The sequence below is a fragment of the Phyllopteryx taeniolatus genome, chromosome 19 (assembly GCF_024500385.1).
Source record: "Phyllopteryx taeniolatus isolate TA_2022b chromosome 19, UOR_Ptae_1.2, whole genome shotgun sequence".
Taxonomy (NCBI): Eukaryota; Metazoa; Chordata; class Actinopteri; order Syngnathiformes; family Syngnathidae; genus Phyllopteryx; species Phyllopteryx taeniolatus.
In genome coordinates, this window is record NC_084520.1 from 7,954,001 (window position 1) to 7,975,331 (window position 21,331).

General features: G+C 41.0%; 1 protein-coding gene across 1 annotated transcript; it reads left to right on the forward strand.

The window, feature by feature from the left end:
• Nucleotides 1-16,867: 16,867 nt before the first annotated feature.
• LOC133469655 (transmembrane protein 100-like) lies at nucleotides 16,868-19,731 on the forward strand. Its single transcript, XM_061756952.1, has 2 exons — nucleotides 16,868-16,968; nucleotides 17,176-19,731. Exon 2 carries the CDS (start codon nucleotides 17,351-17,353, stop codon nucleotides 17,795-17,797), a length of 447 nt encoding a protein of 148 aa, XP_061612936.1. The 5' UTR covers nucleotides 16,868-16,968; nucleotides 17,176-17,350; the 3' UTR covers nucleotides 17,798-19,731.
• The last annotated feature ends 1,600 nt before the right edge of the window (nucleotides 19,732-21,331 follow it).

The following is a 21,331-nucleotide window of genomic DNA, read 5'->3' on the forward strand; positions in this document are numbered from 1 at the left end:
TGGCTAACAATGCAGGAAACAAGCTCAGCCCAGATCCAAGTGCCTCTGTTACATTATCCACTTATGCCACTGACGCTAATCTGTGTGTGTGTGTGTGTGTGTCTGCGTGTGAGTGTGTGTGTGTGAGTGCGTGTGAGTGTGTGTGTGTGAGTGCGTGTGAGTGTGTGTGTGTGAGTGCGTGTGAGTGTGTGTGTGTGTGTGTGTGTGAGTGTGTGTGTGTGCGTATGTGTGCATGCATGCTTAAACTTAACTTCTTTGACCAAACTATGCTTTACCACACACTCGCAACAACCTTGCAGGTTCTTTCTCAAGGTAAATGTACATTTAATTGAATAATTTACTTAATGTATCATGTAATCCATTCTATATATACATGAAACGGAAAGAACAAAATCCACTTTACTAAAACAAGCTAAATTTGGTGGAGTCAGCTGAGCAAATATCAGTGAGCTTTGTACATACGTTCACTGATACAGTACATGTGGACGCATCTTCAGCCATGTTCCGGGAATCATGAGGTGATTTGGGTCTTTCATCGTCATACGCCCTCTTCCAGGTGACCCAGCTGGGGCGGATCAGACCCAAGCTTACATCCAGATGGTTTGCTACTTTGATGGAATTGCTGCCCTCTCCTTAGCAACAAGTCATCTGGAAGCTCTCTCTGCCACATCTGCAGATGACTCTCGTCTTCCTCAATGTTTCACTGCCTGAGGGCTCTGCCTCAGGAACTGGCTCGGAACCCCTACACGTAAGCTCCACTGGGGTACACCTCATGTCACTACCTCCCTTGATACCAGATGCCCACTTGTACAATGTACTTCCTTTTAAATAGCTTCTGAAGTGGTATTGCAACTGTTTTGTCAGCTTCTGGTATACTGCTTGTGTGCTAGCCTCACACATAAATTTTTTGGTGTGTGAGTGGTGGAATTCTACATGAGGTTCTCCAAATACTGCCAAGACAGAGGCCAAGACTCCTTCTCTTTTCCGTTATAAGCTTAAACTATGCCAGTCATCCAATAAGTGTCTATGCTGAAAATGTCTATGGTGTTTTCAGTAATTGGTATTGTCTCGAGTTGTAATTGCTTTTCAAGTGCCTTCACACTTCAATCTATCCATTTTCTATCATGCTTTTCCTCATCAGGGTCACCAGGCCTCTGGAGCCTATCTCAGCTGAATTTGGGCAAGGGGGTACACCCATGATTGGTCGCCAGCAAATTGCAAGACAAGGAGGGTAACATATAGACAAACAACCATTCACAATCTATGAACAGTTTTAGTCTTTGGTTAACCTAACATTGCCCTGCGATTGGCTGGCAACCAGTTCAGGGTGTACCTCGCCTCTCGCCCGGAGATAGCTGGGATAGGCTCCAGCACGCCCGCGACCCTAGTGAGGAGAAGCGGCTCAGAAAATGGATGGATGGATGGAGGCTCCAACACGCCCGCGACCCTAGTCAGGATAAGCGGAACGGAAGATGAATGAATGAATGAGTTAACCTAACGTGCATGACTTCGGAATGTGGGAGGATGTAGGCCGGAGAGGAGATTTTGAACCCTGAGCCTCAGAACTCTGAAGCATGCTTACCACCAGTTTACCATGCTGCCGTTTTTACATATGAAGCCAGAAATGCGCTCCTGGGCCTTCATTTTGCCCCACCAAAGAGCTGCCTAGTATTCTTTTCTCATGCCCCTCTCATGTAACATCAGCACGCCAAGCCAAAGCACTATGCCTTTTTTTCCACCCTTAAAGGTCTAAACCAACAAATCAAGGTTAATATGGAAAAATGTGAGGTTATAATTTTATCCCACCTGATTGTTTGGTTGAATAACTTTTAGGGTAGATATACAATATCATACACTTGGAGGCATTAGGCATTTAGAGAAGGGGTTTGTCAAATGAGAAGGGCCACATTCATTCAGATGTGGAGCTTGAACTTTAGACAGGCTGCTGGACAGTGAAACACAAGTGCTTCATATAATATGTAATGTGTGAAACCATTTCAAGTTTTGTTATTGGATCACAATAAGTTTGCCGCCCTCCCCTCACCTCATGTTTGTTGTCACTCTAGATCCTCCATGAGATAGTAGATGGATTTCATCATCTACTCAAATTAGGTGTTTATGATTGTACTGGCTCCCGCAGGTGTGTTGGCGGTGGTTCATTTTGGGGATACGCTAAACAACTGAACTAATTTGTATACAAAACATTCAAGAGATTAAATTTGGAGAGGCAAACACCATGTGCAAGTATATGGGTTTAAACATCTGCTCACTGACACACCATGCTCAGATGTATCCCCCACACACATGCTGTAGGATAGTGTTGTTGTTTTGAGAGGAAGAGGGGTTAATTACTTACATTCTCCAATTGGAAACATATTTCCACCCCCATCAATGACTCTGAGATTTTTTTTGCATGGATACGTGTATGTGTGTTCATAAATCCATTGAGTTGCAACCACTTGCAAGTCCAAAGAGACAAAAATAGTTCATCTCAATTCCTTTTTTTAATTGTTTAGAACACAGGTTTATAGTGGAGGTAGGTAGGAACTTGGGGATAGTGGGATGATGAGGGGGTGGAGGTTGGGAGCCCGGGGGGAGGGTTAAACTCCAAGGGAGGCTCAATGGTGACCAGCTGGGAAGTTGGCAACTTCTAGGCAATCTTAAAGGAGAGAAACAGGGCAAGAAACTCCCAGGAGAGGAGATGACACAATGCTGGGGGAATCAAGAAGATATCGCGATAATTTTATATATATAATTATATATATATATATATATATATATATATATATATATATATATATATATATATTTATATATTCCTGCGTCTGACATTATACAGCATGAAAAGAGCCTTGTTTTAGCAATGAATTAATTGAATGAAGCATACAAGACAAATATTTTAGTGTTGCTTCACGCTCTCATCATTCAAAAATTCTATTCCCTATCATGAGCAAAGCTTTTACATCTATCAATATGATGGGGGGGTGGGTTCAGTGGACTTAGTGGATGGACTGTTGGATGCTGCTTCAACAGGGCAGGACTAGTTTCTACTTATGCATTATGATAGAGCTTTGCTGCCATCGTGTGCTTGGAACATGGGATGTTTCTTCAAGCTGGTGGCCTTTTACTGCAGTAGTCTGACTTGTGGGTTTACTGAGTCAGTCTCCGGTAATAGTGCAATAAAGTGTATCTAAAACAATAGTTAGTGTATTGGGGAAAAAAATGCATGTTTCACTTGACAAAAGGTGGGTCTGTAGCAACCTGACAAGCAAATAAAGCTGGAAAAGAAAAATAGAGGTTTGATGGCACTCTACTGACTGACATCTTTACCTGTACTACAACACAGAGAATGGCAAGGGATATATTTACACGTGAAGATAGATGTACTGAGTGGCCCTACAGCTGACTGCACTCAGTGAGCTGAATAAATTGAGCTGAGGAGAAAAGGGCGCCGACACAGATGACCCCTCATTACCACAGGCACGCTGAAACACCAGCAGACTGTCCTGCAGCACATCAGAGTTTAAAGTTTTATTCTTGTAGGACTTGTTGAAAACACACATGGATCTATAGCACAGAAGCAGGTACTTTCAATGTATTCATACTTTTCTGGCTAAGACATAAAGTCAAGAAAAAGTGTCATAAGCCGTACATCATTTAGGCTTTATATAACAAAGGAAGTTGGTGTGCTTCATTATTTAATTTTTTTGTTTGTTTGTTTTGATTATTTATTTTCACATCTGCAGAACAAAGTCTGTTTGAACCAAAACATAACAGATGAAATTGTATGAACAGTGTATGAACTGGACAATAGCAAGAAAAATACAGTTGGCGGCTCCCACCGGCACACCAGTCGAGACCCTGCTACATACTGCATAACCTTGCTATAACAGAAAAAAATTGCATCCATTGGTGTTGTTATTGGGAAACAAAGCACAATTGTTAAAGGGGGAAGTGGATAGTCCTGATCAACAAAGCTATACAAAGAGAGGATACAGGCGAGAAATAAAGGAGACAGTGTGGAAATTTGAGAAGCTCTCTGCAATTATTGCACCAATAGCCTGATTGATTGACTGTACTAGTGTAGTTCGGCCACAGAGATTCTCCATGCTTCGCCTTTTAGCCACAGGTACATATGAAATATAGTTATGTCTTATTGTAAAACATAATATATATACTGTACTGTATATACTGTATTGGTACAGCTTGGACGCAGCCTCTGAATCTCGCTTGTAATTTTTATTGTGATAGCTTATGTGATACGACACGGCATGATGTCATTCACTTGAGATTAAAATTTCAACCTGCAGCAACGCGAGTCGCCGACAGTCAGCCATGCGTGAAAACAGTCGTGTTGTGCCACATTGCTCGGTGTGCGGTTGATTTGTGCAGAATCCATGCATGTTTGCAAACACAAATTGGTATAAAACAAAGGTCCAATCAACAGTATGGAATAATGTTGTTGATTTGCTACCTAATTTTGTATTCAAATAAGGGTTTTCATTTAAGCCTCTGTAGTGCAGTAACTGTGTATTTGTTGAGCAAGTTGAATTTAGGCTTGATAGGAATATAGGAGATTATTATATTTGAAGGCAAACCCCTTAATATTGATAATCTTACCATCAGACGACATTTATATAGTAGCAATTTGTGATAGCCACACATAAACTGGACACGTGGGATAGTCTGATTGGGATGCAAACGCATGTCATCAGCTTCAGAGAAAATGAATGGATGCTGCAGGCCTCCATTTAGCTATATAAAATAGATGAGTGTGTGGCCCCCCGCGTGGTGGAATGTATTTATCTCTCCCGGAAGCTGCTGCCATCTGTTCATGTTCTGTTATTATATCATTGCGAGCCATCTATTTCGGTGCAGATTGGAAAAAGAAAAGTTGGGCACATGCAGTTATCCAATGTGTCTATAATAAACAGCTCACTGCGAGTATGACTCATCACCTGACCTGCCATCACGCACACTCATCCTCCATCGAGTTATTCCAAGATACTGTAGGTTTGCATGCAGTCACCGTGTTTTAAATGGTCGTCATTCATACTAATAGCCCGCCAGCTCATCTTCCGATGACTGGGGAAAAATATACATTGTAAAAACATCAATGGCTTTGACCATTGAATTATAATTCATGCTTGTCAAATCCATTCATTACAATGTGAATTACTGGGGTCCTCGGATTACGCAGTAAAAAAGTTGTAGTTACTGTAAAGATTTGTATCAAAAACACTTCTTGGTAATGAATTTCAAAAGAATCAATGAAAAACATCAAGTAGAGCAGTAACTGAGTGGAATCTCTTGTGGCATTTTTACACCGCCGAGCAAAATAATTCATCGGGACCATCTTAAACAGAGGACCCCCTGTAATTACAATTCATCACAATTGCGGTCTTAATATGACTTTGTTACAGTCTGCTTGCATCGGGCCAAGTGAGAACAGGCCGACCCAATCCTGCCATGAAAAAAAGCTTGGTGTGTGTAGCAGTTAGCACCCATTTTCTAAAACGCAAACCACCAGCTTCAGGATTGGAGAGTAATATTATCAGTGGCGGGCCATGCATTTGGTACCTAAGGCTTCAATGCGGATTTAGCCGATTTAATCCACCTCTGTATACCACCACTTTCATGTTGCACTTTAAAACATAGCAAATTCAAATAAAAATACATCACTCTCACCAGTGATGCTGCAATTATTAAAGGTATTAATATGTGCAGATTGCTACAACTGTGTTTTTGTGCTCTGACAAACCGATCAGAGGTTGGAAAAATGCTGACATTTATTGTCCTGTGAGGCAAATTTTATATCTGATTGGTTCAAGAAACAGTCGCATTGTGGTACAGTTTAAGTTACATTGGCCAGCACTACTGATTCTGAAGTCCCTGAACAGATTAGATGGACTTGGCACCACTTGGAAGGTGAAATCTGATTGGACAAAAAAAAAATTAAAAATCTAACATACATATATTGGAAGCAGTGGAGCAAGGATAAATAATTCCAAATGGTGAGAATATACTGTTGAGAATAAATTAATACAATGTCATGGGGGGAAAAAATACATTAGCATTTAGGTTGTAAATGTCAGTCAGTGCTTCTGGTAGTTTTTGGGCCAGCAGATATAGCCTCATTCCCACCACTGAACAATATTTCCCAACACATCACGGTTTCTGTTAAAATTGGCCTTGGTGGAGATCTGTGCTCTACTAAGTGCTGTTCTAGTTCTTATGTAATTTTCTCTGGCTTTATTTGTTTAAAAGATGTTCAGCAGCATTCAGGATATTTTGGGGTTGGTTGGCCTAGATTAGCTGCTGATTTACCTTAACCGGTCTCAAACCATGCTGTTGTGGTGTAACCTGAAAAGCCCAAAATAGAAACAATTACTTTCAGAGTACCTGCTGGCAACAGCATCCGGGCAACAGCCCAATGTGTGCGTGCTTGTGTGCATGCATGCTTGTGTGCATGGGTGTGCGGGTGTGCTAGGTGGCCGCTAACAGCATCTTGTGTGTCCCAGCACCCCGACTTATCTTAGTTATGACAATTTTTGTTTCTGAATACCACATTATTCATTTGAAGTGAGTTGGCATGTAGGAAAAGGGATGATATATAATGCATACAATGGCTTTGTAAAACAGTGTAATCAATGCACACTTGAATCTGCTCGCGCCGCCTCTAAATCTTCAAATTAATGCCTGCATCTACGAGATAAGGTATAATGGAACAATAAGTTTAATCAAAAGATGGCTGGGAGAACCAATCTATAACTTCATTGTAGCTCTGGCACAGAATACTAATGAGGAAAATGTCAAATTTCTCAGCGCTCAGAAAGATTTATCTTCCAGACAAAGACTCCCCACAAGGTTTGGGGAGTTAGTGCTGATTGAACATTTTCAGGGGCACTCTCTGCCGCTACAAGGTCACTTTTGGCTGCTCCAAGGGCACTCTTTGCTGCACACATAGGGTAAAACAGGGGCACATACTAGGCAAAATGGGGGGGGTACGTGTCATCCAGCCCCCACCCCCAAACAAACCAAAGTTTATAATTGGTTGTATAGCTTTTGCATTCTTTAAGTCTGCCAGTAAACGACAATCAAAACAATATTCGTCTTCATGCTTCGCTTTCTTGGAATTGTCTGTTTAGCAAATAAAAACCCAGAGAGATGCCTAGATGAGGATTTCAGCCCCGATATTGGCCCGATTAGCTATCGTGTACGATTTCTCAGATCGGGCCCGACATATTTTATCGGGAACGACAAAACATCTCGTAGTGTGACATAATCCACGACCAACATTTTGGCTCTAGGATAGCCCGCCGTCAAAATGAAGTCTAGCATGTTTGATTGTTTTGGATATCTTCCGTCTAGTGTGACATATCAACAACATCTCTCCGACAGCGCACCTTGACGTCGACCAGCAGGATTGCATATCGTGACTGGCGGATCACCTCCCGTGCTTGCTGTTGTCAACATATTTGCATGCCGTTGTCAACATTTATTCACGCGCACAAACCAATGTTTACTGAAACCTTAGAGCATGATTCGACAGAATGCCAGCATGTTTACATCCAACGGTAAGTGCTAGCACTAAGTTTCCTGGGCTACATAACATTTTGTTGCCTGCTTGCGAGCCGTATCGTATTCAAAGTACGTGAACATACGGGTACCTCAAGCAATCCTTGAATGAATGTCGTCTCCCGTGCACCGTTGACAACCACCACACGTTTGCTCATTTTGTTCTTTTTTTCCCCAACACAATTCAATACAATGGCGGTCCATTGTTGTTGTCGTCGCCATGGTTCCGAGTGTATCCGGTCATGTTGACCGGTGACCCATTTTCTGGTTCCGCCTCTCCGACAGTTTTTGATTTGACAAGATAAAGCCCTGCGGTCGTAAAAGATGGGATGCATTGGTATCAGAACACGTCTTGTAGTGTTGCCACTGTCTTACCGACATACAGCAAGATTTTACGGCAGTAGTCTGACATAGTGCAATCGTGAACGACCAAATTTGTCTTTTAGACTGATCCAGGCATTATCCTGTTCAGGATCACAGGTGAGCTGCAGTCTATCTCAGGTGACTTCGGGCGAAAGGCGGACGACACCCTGAACTGGTTCCCAGTCCTTCACGGCGGATTGAAACTATCGGATTGTATTAAGTAAAAATTACAAGCTGCCTTCTACAATATTAAACATAGCATGAAGATAAGAGTTTTTTTATTTGTGCAAAATTGTGAGAAGAAACTCCACATTGATCACAGCAGTGGCGTCAAAGCCTCACCTGTGCTCTGACTTCACCAGGCTGGACAAATGAAATATTCCCAACGTCAAAACTTCACATTACGCACGTAAATCAGCCATCAGGCACAACTCTTTTATTGAATTCTTCCATCAGTCTTCTGTCAGATGGCATCTTGTCCTAAACTACTCCCTTGTTAAAGCCTTTGTCAAATATCAATTCTTGCCTCCCCTGCTGTTCAAACATATGCCAGCTTTAATCCATCGTCACTAATTTGACTTTTGCCACTGATCCCAGAGATTTGCTTTGTCGATTTGTTACATTCGCGAGTCTTCTTATCCTTAATTTGCTTTCTTGCCCTTCTCGTACAATTAGAATGAATTCCTTTTTCATTCTTTTTAGGAGTCTGTTTCTTAAAAGTGTTATATCGATTTGGATTGTGGAGGTGGAGGGACTCAACCTTACAAATGGTTGGAAGAACCATTGTTCCGTCATGTGGGTGTGTGGGCTACAAGAGGAGGTGGGTTCAGACGGAATTTAAAGAGCTAATGCAACAAAGAAACCCACTCCATTTTTAGTGCCCTTGTGCATGCAGCTCTTCACTTGCAGTGTGGGCTGCACTGCGTTTCTCCACTGGCTTGCTTCGAGTTTTACTTTCAAAGGATGGCACCTTTTGAAGGGTGTGTTTTAATTAAAGCAATTACACAATATATACTTTAATTTACCTTGGCTTAGACTTTAGTGGTTTTATAGCATTTAGCTCCCACCCATCCTTCAGCACTGAAAAGAGAACATCTCTCAGTTCATTTACGTTTGTTTAATAAGCCAAATGCTTTGTTTTACTTAATGGTCATACTCATTACAGCTACCATGGGAACAAGCACCAGAAACCTTTCAGGTAGACGTAAAAATAGAAAGTAACGTTGAATATATTTTTTTGTTTGTTTGTTTTTTTAATGTCTCCATAATTGCCTCTTTCTACAAAGACTGATGATTTCCAGTCACTGTCCAGTCAACGTTTAGATTTGCACTCATCCCGGAAATTGAAAAACAAAAAAATTTAACAATGGGCAAAAAACAGAATCAGCTTTGTCAAAATCATCCCAATTGTATGCGGTCCTTAATTCTTCTGAAAAAAACATCATCCAGGCGCCACAGTAACCTGTTGCCATGTGATGTTGCTGCCAGGTGGTTGTGACAATATTAAACCGCAGTGAAAACCGCTCAACAAAACATCTTCTCCATTCTCGATTGCTTTTGATTTTCTTTCATCACAGCCACCAAATGCAAAGCATGCCATGCAATTTCATTAACGTCCGTTTAATGGGCATCTTATAGACATCGATATCTCACCCACACTCTTTCCCTGAATGATAATTAAAAGATGTTGCTTACATTTGTACACAGCTTCCCCCTAATTACACATTCCATCCCAATAAAGAAATTATTTTTGATTAATGTTAAGTGCTAATAGGTTTCAATTGAGGTATGCAATGCATACATTTCACAAGTTGTGACCTTCTGGGTAGCCTTTTTGATATAGGTCCAGCACTGCACAAAATTGTATTTTCTTTTATTTATTTTGTTTAGTATACAGATAGCTGGGTTACTGGAGTGCCTGCCAACCCATTAAGTGTGCAATGAAGTAATTATTTTGTTATCTGCCTATATCTGAAAATGATTTAACGAATCATGAAGTATCATGATTCATGAATCATTTAATGAAGTAAACAGGTAAATGTTATTCATAAAACACAGAGAGAGCCCACAAAGTGCTTCAAATATGTTGTAATATATTATTTAACATTGAATAATATAATCCACAATAACTCCATTTTGCATTTTGCAGTTATAAGAAGAAAAAACACACATACATCAAATGAAAACCAAACTAGTCTTACTGGAATGCCTGCCTACAGTGTGTTTTTAAAATGTCCGCTGAAGTGTATTTCACATTTTAGGGGCAACGGACTACAAGGCTCTATCACCTTTAGTTTTAAAGGGGGTCGTATTTATGTTTGATGATGTGTCTTCTGCTCCACAAACAGTACACAGTCGCAGTTGCTTTTTTAAATTTGTGGCTTTACGGGCAGTCACCCCAGCTCCTCTCCTAGCCATACTGGTCATTAAATCCATACTCGCCATTGGCCCAATAGTATGTGGGGTGGGAATATGGCTGGCTCAATTGCATGAGACAAGTGTGCCCTCTCAAATGGGCTAAAATCACAAAATGCAATTTTAAAAAAAGAAAAACATTGTGTGTGAAATATACTGTAATTATGTGTTAAATTCTGAAAAAATGTATAATGTGTCTCCTTTAACATGGGCCCATCTGCATTAGTGTGTGTATGTACAGTGTGAAATTGTTTTTGTTTTTTTTATATAGCCATCTTCAAAAACAAAGCTCCTCATTGTTAACAAGCATGTGAGCAGGACCAATAGTCTGCAGTCTCCCTCCACACAAAAGAAAAGCCTCCCCGTCAGTGCGTCCTCCCATGGCGCTTTGGAACCCTCACACGATCAACCATGAAAGGAAGTCGTCAATAAGAGTGACCTTGTGGTACAGGAGGACACGCACAAGGAGCATTCCACAGTGGAATTCCTGCCACAGTAATAACTATCACCTTCACTGCTGGAGCTTTCGTAAGTCATTGTTTCCCTATGCTGTAATACCGAGGTCGTCTCATGCCTCATTTGATAGTGAAGTCACATCATGAAGTAGTACTTTTGTTTTTACAAAATGGATATAATTGTCTTGAGAGATACTGTACATTAATATGACAGTATGATTAAATCTATTGCAGAAATTCACCAAAGGCTGTATTGATAATTGACTGTTGAATTATTGTCGAGTTTACACAGATCTCATCTACTTTACAGTCATTTACACACATTTACAGAGCCACCATCGATGCACACTTACACATGTTGACTTTTTAAAAATGTATTTACTGATTAACATGTTCATCATACATTTGTTAACATCCAAATCTTTTTACTAACCTAAATGATTACACAAATACTGAAATACATAATACATTAAAGGAGGACTACTGAGACAGTTACAGATTTGATTATATGCAGCCTATGACATACAGTACAAAGACATTTGTAGATAACATTGTCACAAGTCACAAATCTCCAATTTTTTATTTATTTTTTTTTCAATTCAGACTCTTCTGATCAAACTCAGGAAAGAGATTATCGGAGATTATCAGATGTACCTAAAAAATTATCTTGACTGGTTATCCTGTGGTGTGGGGTGTTTCTTTTTTCAGGGTCAACAATCCTAAATGTTAAACCGGTTCAATATCTGAAATCTCAAATCCTTGAGTTGTGCCACGAAACAGAACAATAGACAATTAGGGAGCGACCTGAAGAGCACACTGTTGTCGGACACAATCAGAGGAGCAAGTTAGCAACTGCTTGTGTTGAGTGTTACTACAAAGTGTCTCACAAGTCACTCGCCACAAAAATAAATACTGCAGTTTCCAGATAAGCTAACAATTCTATATCTTCTACTACACAGGTCGTGACTTCTGTTTTGGGGGAGGAGACTCGTAAGCATCTGTGGAGATATTGTTTCAGTATGTGTGTGGTGTGCAATGAGGCCAGAAAACACACACTTGCCATTTTTTTCCTTGTCATGTGAGGGATCTCTCATATTTGGTTAAGATGTTAAAAAATAGGTAATTGTGTACTCCACTTTCCTCAGTGTTGACGAATAGAGAGTTAAGCCACCAGTTGCAGTTCATGAAATGAAGCCGCACTGCAAATAAGGTTTGCTCTGCCATAAGGAAGGCACTTAAACTTAAAGGGAGACTTATGTTTGGTGAAAATAATTTAACTACTCATGGTAGTGGGGAGACACATTTTACCTTTTCCAATTTTATAAATGCATTATAATTAGCAAGTAATTTGAAAGGGCCACAGTGCATTAATTCACCTGCTCTAGAAAACACCACTGAAACTGTTTTGAAGCCTTAAGAAGACGACATTTTATCAAGGACAATAAACAACCCTCCCATTCCCACCCTCTTACTACGACCACTGACAGTAAAGATCTACGGTGATAACGAGCTCCCTCTCAGCACAATGGGTCGCATTTCTGACCAACTTATGGCTGTCATAGTTTATAGATTGATGCATGCAATTGCGGAATTAACCAAACAAACTGACTTTGATACTGATATCAGTGTGCTATCTATTTTTTTCTATTTTTACTCATAATACAACCCCAATTCCAATGAAGTTGGGACATTGCGTTAAACATAAATAAAAACAGAATACAATGATTTGCAAATCACGCTCAATTTACATTTAATTTAATACACTACAAAGACAAGATATTTAATGTTCAAACTGATAAACATGATTGTTTTTAGCAAATAATCATTACCTTAGCTTCCAAAAAAGCTGGGACAGGTGGCAAAAAAGACTGAGAAAGTTGTGGAATGCTCATCAAACACCTGTTTGGAACATTCCACAGGTGAACAGGCTAATTGGGAACAGGTGGGTGCCATGATTGGGTATAAAAGGAGCTTCCCTGAATTGCTCAATCATTCACAAGCAAAGATGGGGCGAGCTTCACCACTTTGTGAACAAGTGCGTGAAACAATAGTCAAACAGTTTAAGGACAATCTTTCTCAACGTACAATTACAAGGAATTTAGGGATTTCATCATGTACGGTCCATAATATCATCAAACGGTTCAGAGAATCTGGAGAAATCACTGCATGTAAGCGGCAAGGTCGAAAACCAACATTGAATGCTCGTGACCTTCGATCTGCATCAAACACCGACATCAATGTGTAAAGGATATCACCACATGGACTCAGGGACACTTCAGAAAACCAATGTCAGTAAATACATTGCGGCGCTTGATCCGTCAGTGCAACTTGAAACTCTACTATGCAAAGCAAAAGCCATTTATCAACAACACCCAGAAACGCCGCCGACTTCTCTTGGCCTGAGCTCATCTAAGATGGACTGATGCAAAGTGGAAAAGTGTTCTGTGGTCCGACGAGTCCACATTTCAAATTGTTTTTGGAAATTGTGGACGTCGTGAAGAAAAGGACCATCCGGACTGTTATGGACACAAAGTTTAAAAGCCAGCATCTGTGATGGTAGGGGGCTGAGTTAATGCCAATGGCATGGGTAACTTACAAATCTGTGAAGGCACCATTAATGCTGAAAGGTACATACAGGTTTTGGAGAAACATATGCTGCCATACAAGCAACGTCTTTTTCATGGACGCCCCTGCTTATTTCAGCAAGACAATGCCAAACCACATTCTGCACGTGTTAAAACAGCGTGGCTTTGTAGTAAAAGAGACGAGACTGGCCTGCCTGCAGTCCAGACCTGTTTCTCATTGAAAATGTGTGGCGCATTATGAAGCGTAAAATATGACAACGCAGACCCCGGATTGTTGAACAGCTGAAGCAGTACATCAAGCAAGAATGGGAAAGAATTCCACCTACAAAGCTTCAACAATTAGTTCCCTCAGTTCCCAAACGTTTATTGAATGTTGTTAAAAGAAAAAGTGATGTAACACAGTGGTAAACATGACCCTGTCCCAGCTTTTTTTGGAACGTGTTGAAGACATAATATTCTAAGTTAAGGATTATTTGCTAAAAACAATAAAGTTTATCAGCTTGAACATTAAATATCTTGTCTTTGTAGTGTATTCAATTAAATATAGGTTGAACATGATTTGTAAATCATTGTATTCTGTTTTTATTTATGTTTAAAACAACGTCCCAACTTCATTGGAATTGGGGTTGCATATGTCACCAAAAGAAAATGACACTAGCTGCCACGCTGATGGGAGGTCTGGCTGAGCAGTCTAGCAACAAGCAAACAAGGCTGAATGAATAAATGCTAACTGTCCCATTTTCACAGTGACTAAAGAAAGACATCCTGAATGGTAGCGGACCATCAGAAAAACTGCTGGGCAGATGGTCAATTCCTTGTCAAAATGAGCTGCTTGTCAGTGTTTTACTCCCACTTTCACGTTAACATTTTTGAATATCGGGCCATTTCACTCCATAGTAGAAAACCACTTCTTTCATCAACAGCAGGTGCTCCTCTGAGAGATCCGCCAAAATTAAACCTGAGGAAATAAAGCAGAAGCTGGGCACCGGTATTTATCTACTGCTTCAAGATGAGAGGGAAGTCAGGTTAAATCTTCACCCATGCTGGAGAACCCCCCCACACACACACATGGTATAGTCGCTGTCTCCCAGGGGAGGCCTGGAGGCTGGCTAATGCGTCTCACTGTTGCTGTCAAGGGAAGAGGTGTGAAAAACATAGACACATATTGCATTTGTGGAGGAATATCACACATGGCGGTCGGTCCTGCCGCTACGCGGGGAGTCGTGGATGACGCATGCAATGGAGGTTGGGAGGGTGTAATAGACGGGAAAAACAACATGCAGGAGAAGAGAAAGTATTCCTATATGTCTCCTTTAATTGGGCAAGGAAGTAAAGTGTTATTAATTCGGTAACATGAGTGGGCCTTAAAATGATTCGTAGTAGTAGTAGTTGAACAACAAGATTTCTCCCAGCCAATCAGTGAAGCAACATCATTGATGCTATTTATCCATCCATCGATCCATTTTCTGTACCGCTTATCCTCACGAGGGTCAGGGGCGAGTTGGAGCCTATCCCAGCTATCTTCGGGCGAGAGGCGGGGTACACCCTGAATTGGTCCCCACCCAATAGCAGGGTACACATAAACAAACAACCATTCGCACTCACATTCACACCTACGGGCAATTTAGAGTCAACCTACTATGCATGTTTTTGGGATGTGGGAGGAAACGGGAGTACCCAGAGAAAAAACATGCAAACTCCATACAGGCGGGGCCGAGATTTGAACCCCAGTCCTCAGAACTGGGAGGCAGATGTGCTAACCAGTCATCCAGCGTGCCACTTTTATTATTATTTATTATATTTATTTATTTGGGAATAATTGAAATGAATGCACATGAATCCTCACTTGCGGTTCAGTGCGCAGAATTATTTTAGAATTAGTCTGTGGAGTTTATTTACCTGAACATTTCTGAACATACAGTCAGCTTTATCGGCTATCCATCCATCCATCCATTTTCTGAGCCGCTTCTCCTCACTAGGGTCGCGGGCGTGCTGGAGCCTATCCCAGCTGTCATCGGGCAGGAGGCGGGGTACACCCTGAACTGGTTGCCAGCCAATCGCAGGGCACATAGGAACAAACAACCATTCGCACTCACAGTCATGCCTACGGGCAATTTAGAGTCTCCAATTCATGCATGTTTTTGGGATGTGGGAGGAAACCGGAGTGCCCGGAGAAAACCCACGCAGGCACGGGGAGAACATGCAAACTCCACACAGGCGGGGACGGGGATTGAACCCCGCACCTCAGAACTGTGAGGCTGACGCTCTAACCAGTCGGCCACCGTGCCGCCCTTTATCGGCTAAATGATTTCAATGTGGGAGCAATGACTCACAGACGGTGAATCTGTCTCTTGTTCTTGGCAGAAAAAGAAACATTACTTAATGCAACTCATATATTTGGTAAATCACCAAATTGCTTGAGGGCGCAAAGGACATCACCGGAAAGTAGCTGTTTAAAACACAGTCAGAGTTTTATTAAATAAATTATTAAATAAATTCACAATTCCAGACCTTAGCCAGATGAATAGCTAATGGACAAACTCATAACAATATTGACAGGATCAAATGCAAGGAAAAAGCAACGTGTAGCTGAATTTATACTACTACGGTACGGTACTGTAGTTTAAAACACCAAACCAATTAGTTCTGGGTACCACAATGCTTTTTGCTGATTAGATTGCCAGGACCGTCAGTGTGAGCAACGTCGCAAATGATCCTAACTCAGGTAATGGCCTCTTCACAAATATGTCTGCACAGGCTGTTGTTCATATCACTCATGCCCAATAGGCATGTGCTTGTGTTGTGTGTGGATGGTGACCTCAAGTGAACAAAAAACATTGGCTTTGAATTGCAATTGTGTGAAACATAAATTAATATAGTAATATAATGGTACTTTGCAGATTTCATTTACTGCAGGAGTTTTCTGGAACAAAACCCCCTCGATAAACGAGGGCTTACTGTGTATCTAATTTGAGTGGCATTAAGCAGTTAGATGGCATTCACTTATGTCTTGATCATCAAGAATGTGAGTTAGCCTTTAAAAGAAACATTTAAATGGAGATAAACTCAATGTTATATGTATGCTGTGCAGACATTGTTTTAGATGACACAAAAAGTCAATGCTAATTGTATGTTATGCTATAAAATGCCACATTTAGGTACAGGGCTATTGCAGTTACAATATATATGATAGGATCTGCTGCTATGTCACTGAACTCAATATATTTTTTTTCCAACATGAAAAAAATGTGTTTTTCTTTTAATTCCGTCTGTCCACTACACTTTTTTAATGTCACTCATATTCAAGTTGAGTAATGCTTCTGTACCACTGAATGAGAGCACTCAAATGTTAACGTCACCCAAACCCGTCCTCCATGAGCCCTCTTAGCTTTGTAAGCCTATCAGATCGCTGCAAAATGTCTACCGCTTCCCATAAGTCCCTCCCCGTCTCATCTGTGATTATATAGACCCCGGACATTGGCAACACAGACATGCACACACTCATACGCTGCGGCTCGTGCTACGAGGCGGCAATGAAGGCATCACACATTGATGGACTGTGACGAAATAGGGTGAGTGGATTCTGTTTGAAGCTTTTATGTGTGCGCGATTGTGCTTTGCTAAAAATAACTCAGCCGCATCACTAGGTTCTCTTGATTTCCTTTAATTCCTATCCACTTTAATGCCAATGTGTTTTCCAGCAGAAATATTCACAGTTATAGCCTTGTGTTACTATTTTAATCTTCGGCTCTCATTTGCTCCTATCTTTCAAATTGCAGGCACATGCTGGCAAGTATTGAGGGCAACAACCAGAACAAGTGTGACACAGACAGTAGTAGAAGCAGCTTGTGTAGTGGTGTGAGCTCCAGCAAGCAGCCGCAACCACACTGAGAGGATCCCCTTTGCAAACAGGCACCCTTTCCTGCATCGTTACCCAAGGACACTGGCTTGGAGATGGGCTGCTCCTCTGGCCGCCAGCCCCCTGGCCCGGTCCTTCACCCAGACTTGGACTGCAGCCACGGCAGCGAGGCCAACACCTTACCCCAGGACTCGGAAAACCAGAATTTAAACAGTTCCGGAAGTGTGGAGGGACGAGAAGTCAAACCTCCGGAGTCTCTCCCCACACTGGAGCGACTGGCTCAAGCTACAGGCGGCACAGAAAAGTCCTGGTACCGCTGCGTGTTCCCTTTCGGGGTGATCTCGCTGGTCATCGGGATGGCGGGCACGGGGGTGACGTTCAACTTCAACACTCTGCTCCAGACCAAAGTGGTGTCGGTGGCGTTGCTTTGCGTTGGTGTCGTGATGCTGCTCGTGGCCGCTGTTTGTTGGCGGGCCCACAGATTAAGGAGAAGGAAAAAGAAGGAGGGGGGGTTCTTCACCACTGATCTGGGTACTTTGTGATGGACGGTGTCAGGCATACCCCAGACGGAAGGAACACTTTGAGCCAGACTGTCAATTACAAGGACAGATGAATGACAAGACATTTGGACAAAGGTGTGTTATTATAAGTTTGGTGTAATACTGTGACAGTACTGCATCAACACAACTAGACAAACAGTTGAGCAGAGGGACCACTGAAATAGAATGTGTCATACTTCAAAGTCCTGATACTGACGACAACACCAACATGTCAGAAAATTCATTGATCCAATGAAGTACACCCAAGAGTGGCCTCCTCATGTTAGGGAACTGTAGTAGAGATACGCAAGAGTTATAAATACATCCAGATCCTTATCTTGAAACTTGATACTCCAATGTTTACCTAAAGGGCAACATTTTTGTAGCAAGGTAAATATGAGGTCATGACGGCCCGATGTAAAATTGAACAAGGGTTCTGGTAAAGCTTTTCTGTATGACGACTGTTTATAAGAAGTGGCAAATACCACCATTGCATGACTGATTGTTCTGTGACCTATAGCCTTGTGTTGAAGCTTTGGAGATGGTAAATTTAAATGATGCAATTTGTATTTACATTTGTATATTTGGCCTATTGAAAACAGACTTCAGTAGAAATCTAATGGTTGTACTTTGTAGTGGCGGGCCCACCGGCACAATTATTTGATCCCAAGAACAGTCAAAATATACTTTGAAATGGTAAATGATGAAACTGATAACACCTAGGACCAATTGTACAGCTAATGTGCACAATACCATGGGTACACACAACCATGGTAACAAGCCATTCACAAGGTAGCTTGAATAGTTCCCGGCATTCCTCAAATTGTGGCATCTAGTTTATAAACTACAGGGGTTTACTAGTGGGAAGTGATTTATTTCAGCTTTAGTGAGTGGTATAGTGACAAAATTGAACCATTATTTGTGAAGGTAGCACCTCGAGCAAAACTAAAATAGTGCTAGGGGAGTCCATTTATGTCACTTAAAGTACAAGCTACTATAGGGTGTGATGTACTGTATGTTACCAAGTTCTAAATGTTAAATGTCAAGGATACAAACATTTGAACATTGAACCTTTGGAAACTGTCCTGCTTGGTAGAAAGTGGGCTGTTCTTTTCTAAATTGACTTTTCGTATCTGACTGAAAATCAGTAAAAAAAAATAATAATAATATTATATTTTTTTTTAAACACACACAATTTAAGGAAACAAATTGTGCTTGTGAGGGCAACTTCTAAAAGCATCAGACTCTCAAAGGGACAACACTTTCCCCTGCTGTCCCTGAGCTTTGTTGGGAAAACCACCATCCAGCTATGTGGGATCAATAGAAATTGTAATGCTGTGAATGGCAAAGCCTTGGGGGAAATGGACTTTATTTTCTGTTACTGCAAATGTAATTGCTTTGCCTGCTGTATGCCTTGTTGATGGTTTCATTGTATGACAAGCAAATCCGATTCCAGACATACCTCAGTGAATACAAAGCAACAAAAAAAAACAGCACAACTGTTCTCTTGATCCTCACTAAATCAAACAGAGGCGACTCCCACTGACATGAAAAGAAGGTGCGTGCAACGAGAGAACCCCATTCAGCACTTCCCTTGCACTTTCCATTCTCCCATTATCCATGAAACGATTCACACATGCTTGTTTAGATGACGTGAGAAATGAATACAGCTAATGTGGACGATAACTTAGCCAGTGATAGCATTTGTGAAAGTGCTATAGTGCTGCCCTTTTTTGAGCACCTGACAGTAGAATGTCTAAAGTCACGAAGACGTAATAGTGGAGCCAACATGTAGCATATAGGTCAGCCAGTGTAAATCACAATGTCATGATGATGTAATAACAGCTTTTAGCAGCAGGTGATGTGGTTAGACCCAGCAGCATCTACTTAGCTGTAGCAATGTGATGGGTAATCGCTTCGATTAAATGTTAACTGGGTATCACATGTGGTCCTTTTTTTTTTTTTTTTCCCCCCCCATAGTATGAGACATTTTAGTGAGGTGTTCTTCCTACGCTTGCATATTTTTTAACCAGGTACTTTATTCAAAATTCCCAAAACATGCATGTTAGGTTAATTGAATACTTAAAATTGTCCATAGGTGTGAATGTGAGTGTGAATGGCTGGCTATATGTGTCCTGTGATTGATTGGCAACCAGTCCTGGGTGTGCCCAGTCAGCTGGGATAGGCTCAAACTCATCGGTGACCCCGATAAGGAGAAGCACCACAGAAAATGAATGGATGGATTACAAACTTGAATCTGTTTCCACGTATTTCCAGGGTAGGGATCCTGAAAAATGTAGAATAAATAATATTTTTACAAAAAAAAAAAAAAGCAACGGTTTAATGCCAGGAGAGTAGTACAAGATAATTACATTTGAACTTTTTGGAGAACGAAATTGCAAGGAGGCAGCACAGTGTTAGTTGTGGTTAGAAAGTCTGCCTCACAGTTCTGAGGTTTGGTGTTTGTGTGGAGTTTGGATGTTCTCCTTGTGCTAACGTGGGTTTTCTCCAGTTACTCCGGCTTCCTCCCACATTACAAAAACATGAAAATTAGGCGAATTGAAGATAATAGCCATAGATGTGAATCTGAGTGTGAATGGTTGTCTATATGTGCCCTATGAGCAGTCTGTGGTGTAACCTATCTCTCTTCCAGTCAGACCATAATTAGTACAAGCACTATTGAAAATGGATGTACGGAAGTCATTCAAATATGAAATCATAAAAATAAATAGCTTCATAAATTAGTTATATCTATATCATAAAGTGTCATTTTGTTCTTTGAAAGACACCTGAGTTTTTTTTCTCTGCACCCTAGTTTTTTTCTCTTCATTCTGCCCTTAACATTCTAGATAAGGCCAAATAAGCAATGGCATGTTAATGTGTGTGCATATCAATGTGTAGCTATGAAAACATGTCTGAATGTACATGAACAGTAAGTGTCTTATGAACTTTAAAGGCTATAAAGATGTATCTTCTATTTTGTATAGTGAAAAAAGTGTTGTGTGTTTTATAACAGAAACAGGTTGCTTTTATTTATTCATATTCTTTTCACCTGCAGTATCATGAATATAAAGTGCTATTAAGATAAGGCAACTGTCACGTCCAGTATATTTATTGATTTAATGGCATGACCTATCTTGTTACTGAGTGCCTGCTCCTGTTTCTTCACCAGACAAAAAAAAAAAAAAGATATTTATATAATTATTTTATCTGCTTGACATTTGTGTATTTTTGTCATTCAAGTGCTGGAAGACAAATAAAAAATGAAGCCGTCTGGGTCTCATTTGTTACTATGCAGGGGACGCGCTGTCCAAATGCCACTTGCTGTCATTTGAAAGAGTACCAGCAGGTCGGATTCAACCATCATAACTCACTTTTTACTTTTAATTGACGCTGCAGAAATTTTATCTACACTGCAGCTGATGCGGATAACGCTACAGATAATGAAACTCCATTTTGTGTGACGCACAGATGGGAAACAATGGCTATAACAAAAGCAGTTGCTATTGGCAACTCGTAAAGAATGGCCGAATTGCA

Bases quoted from the DNA above. Each gene is read 5' to 3' on its own strand.
- LOC133469655 (XM_061756952.1), top strand. From the start codon at position 17,351: ATGGGCTGCTCCTCTGGCCGCCAGCCCCCTGGCCCGGTCCTTCACCCA.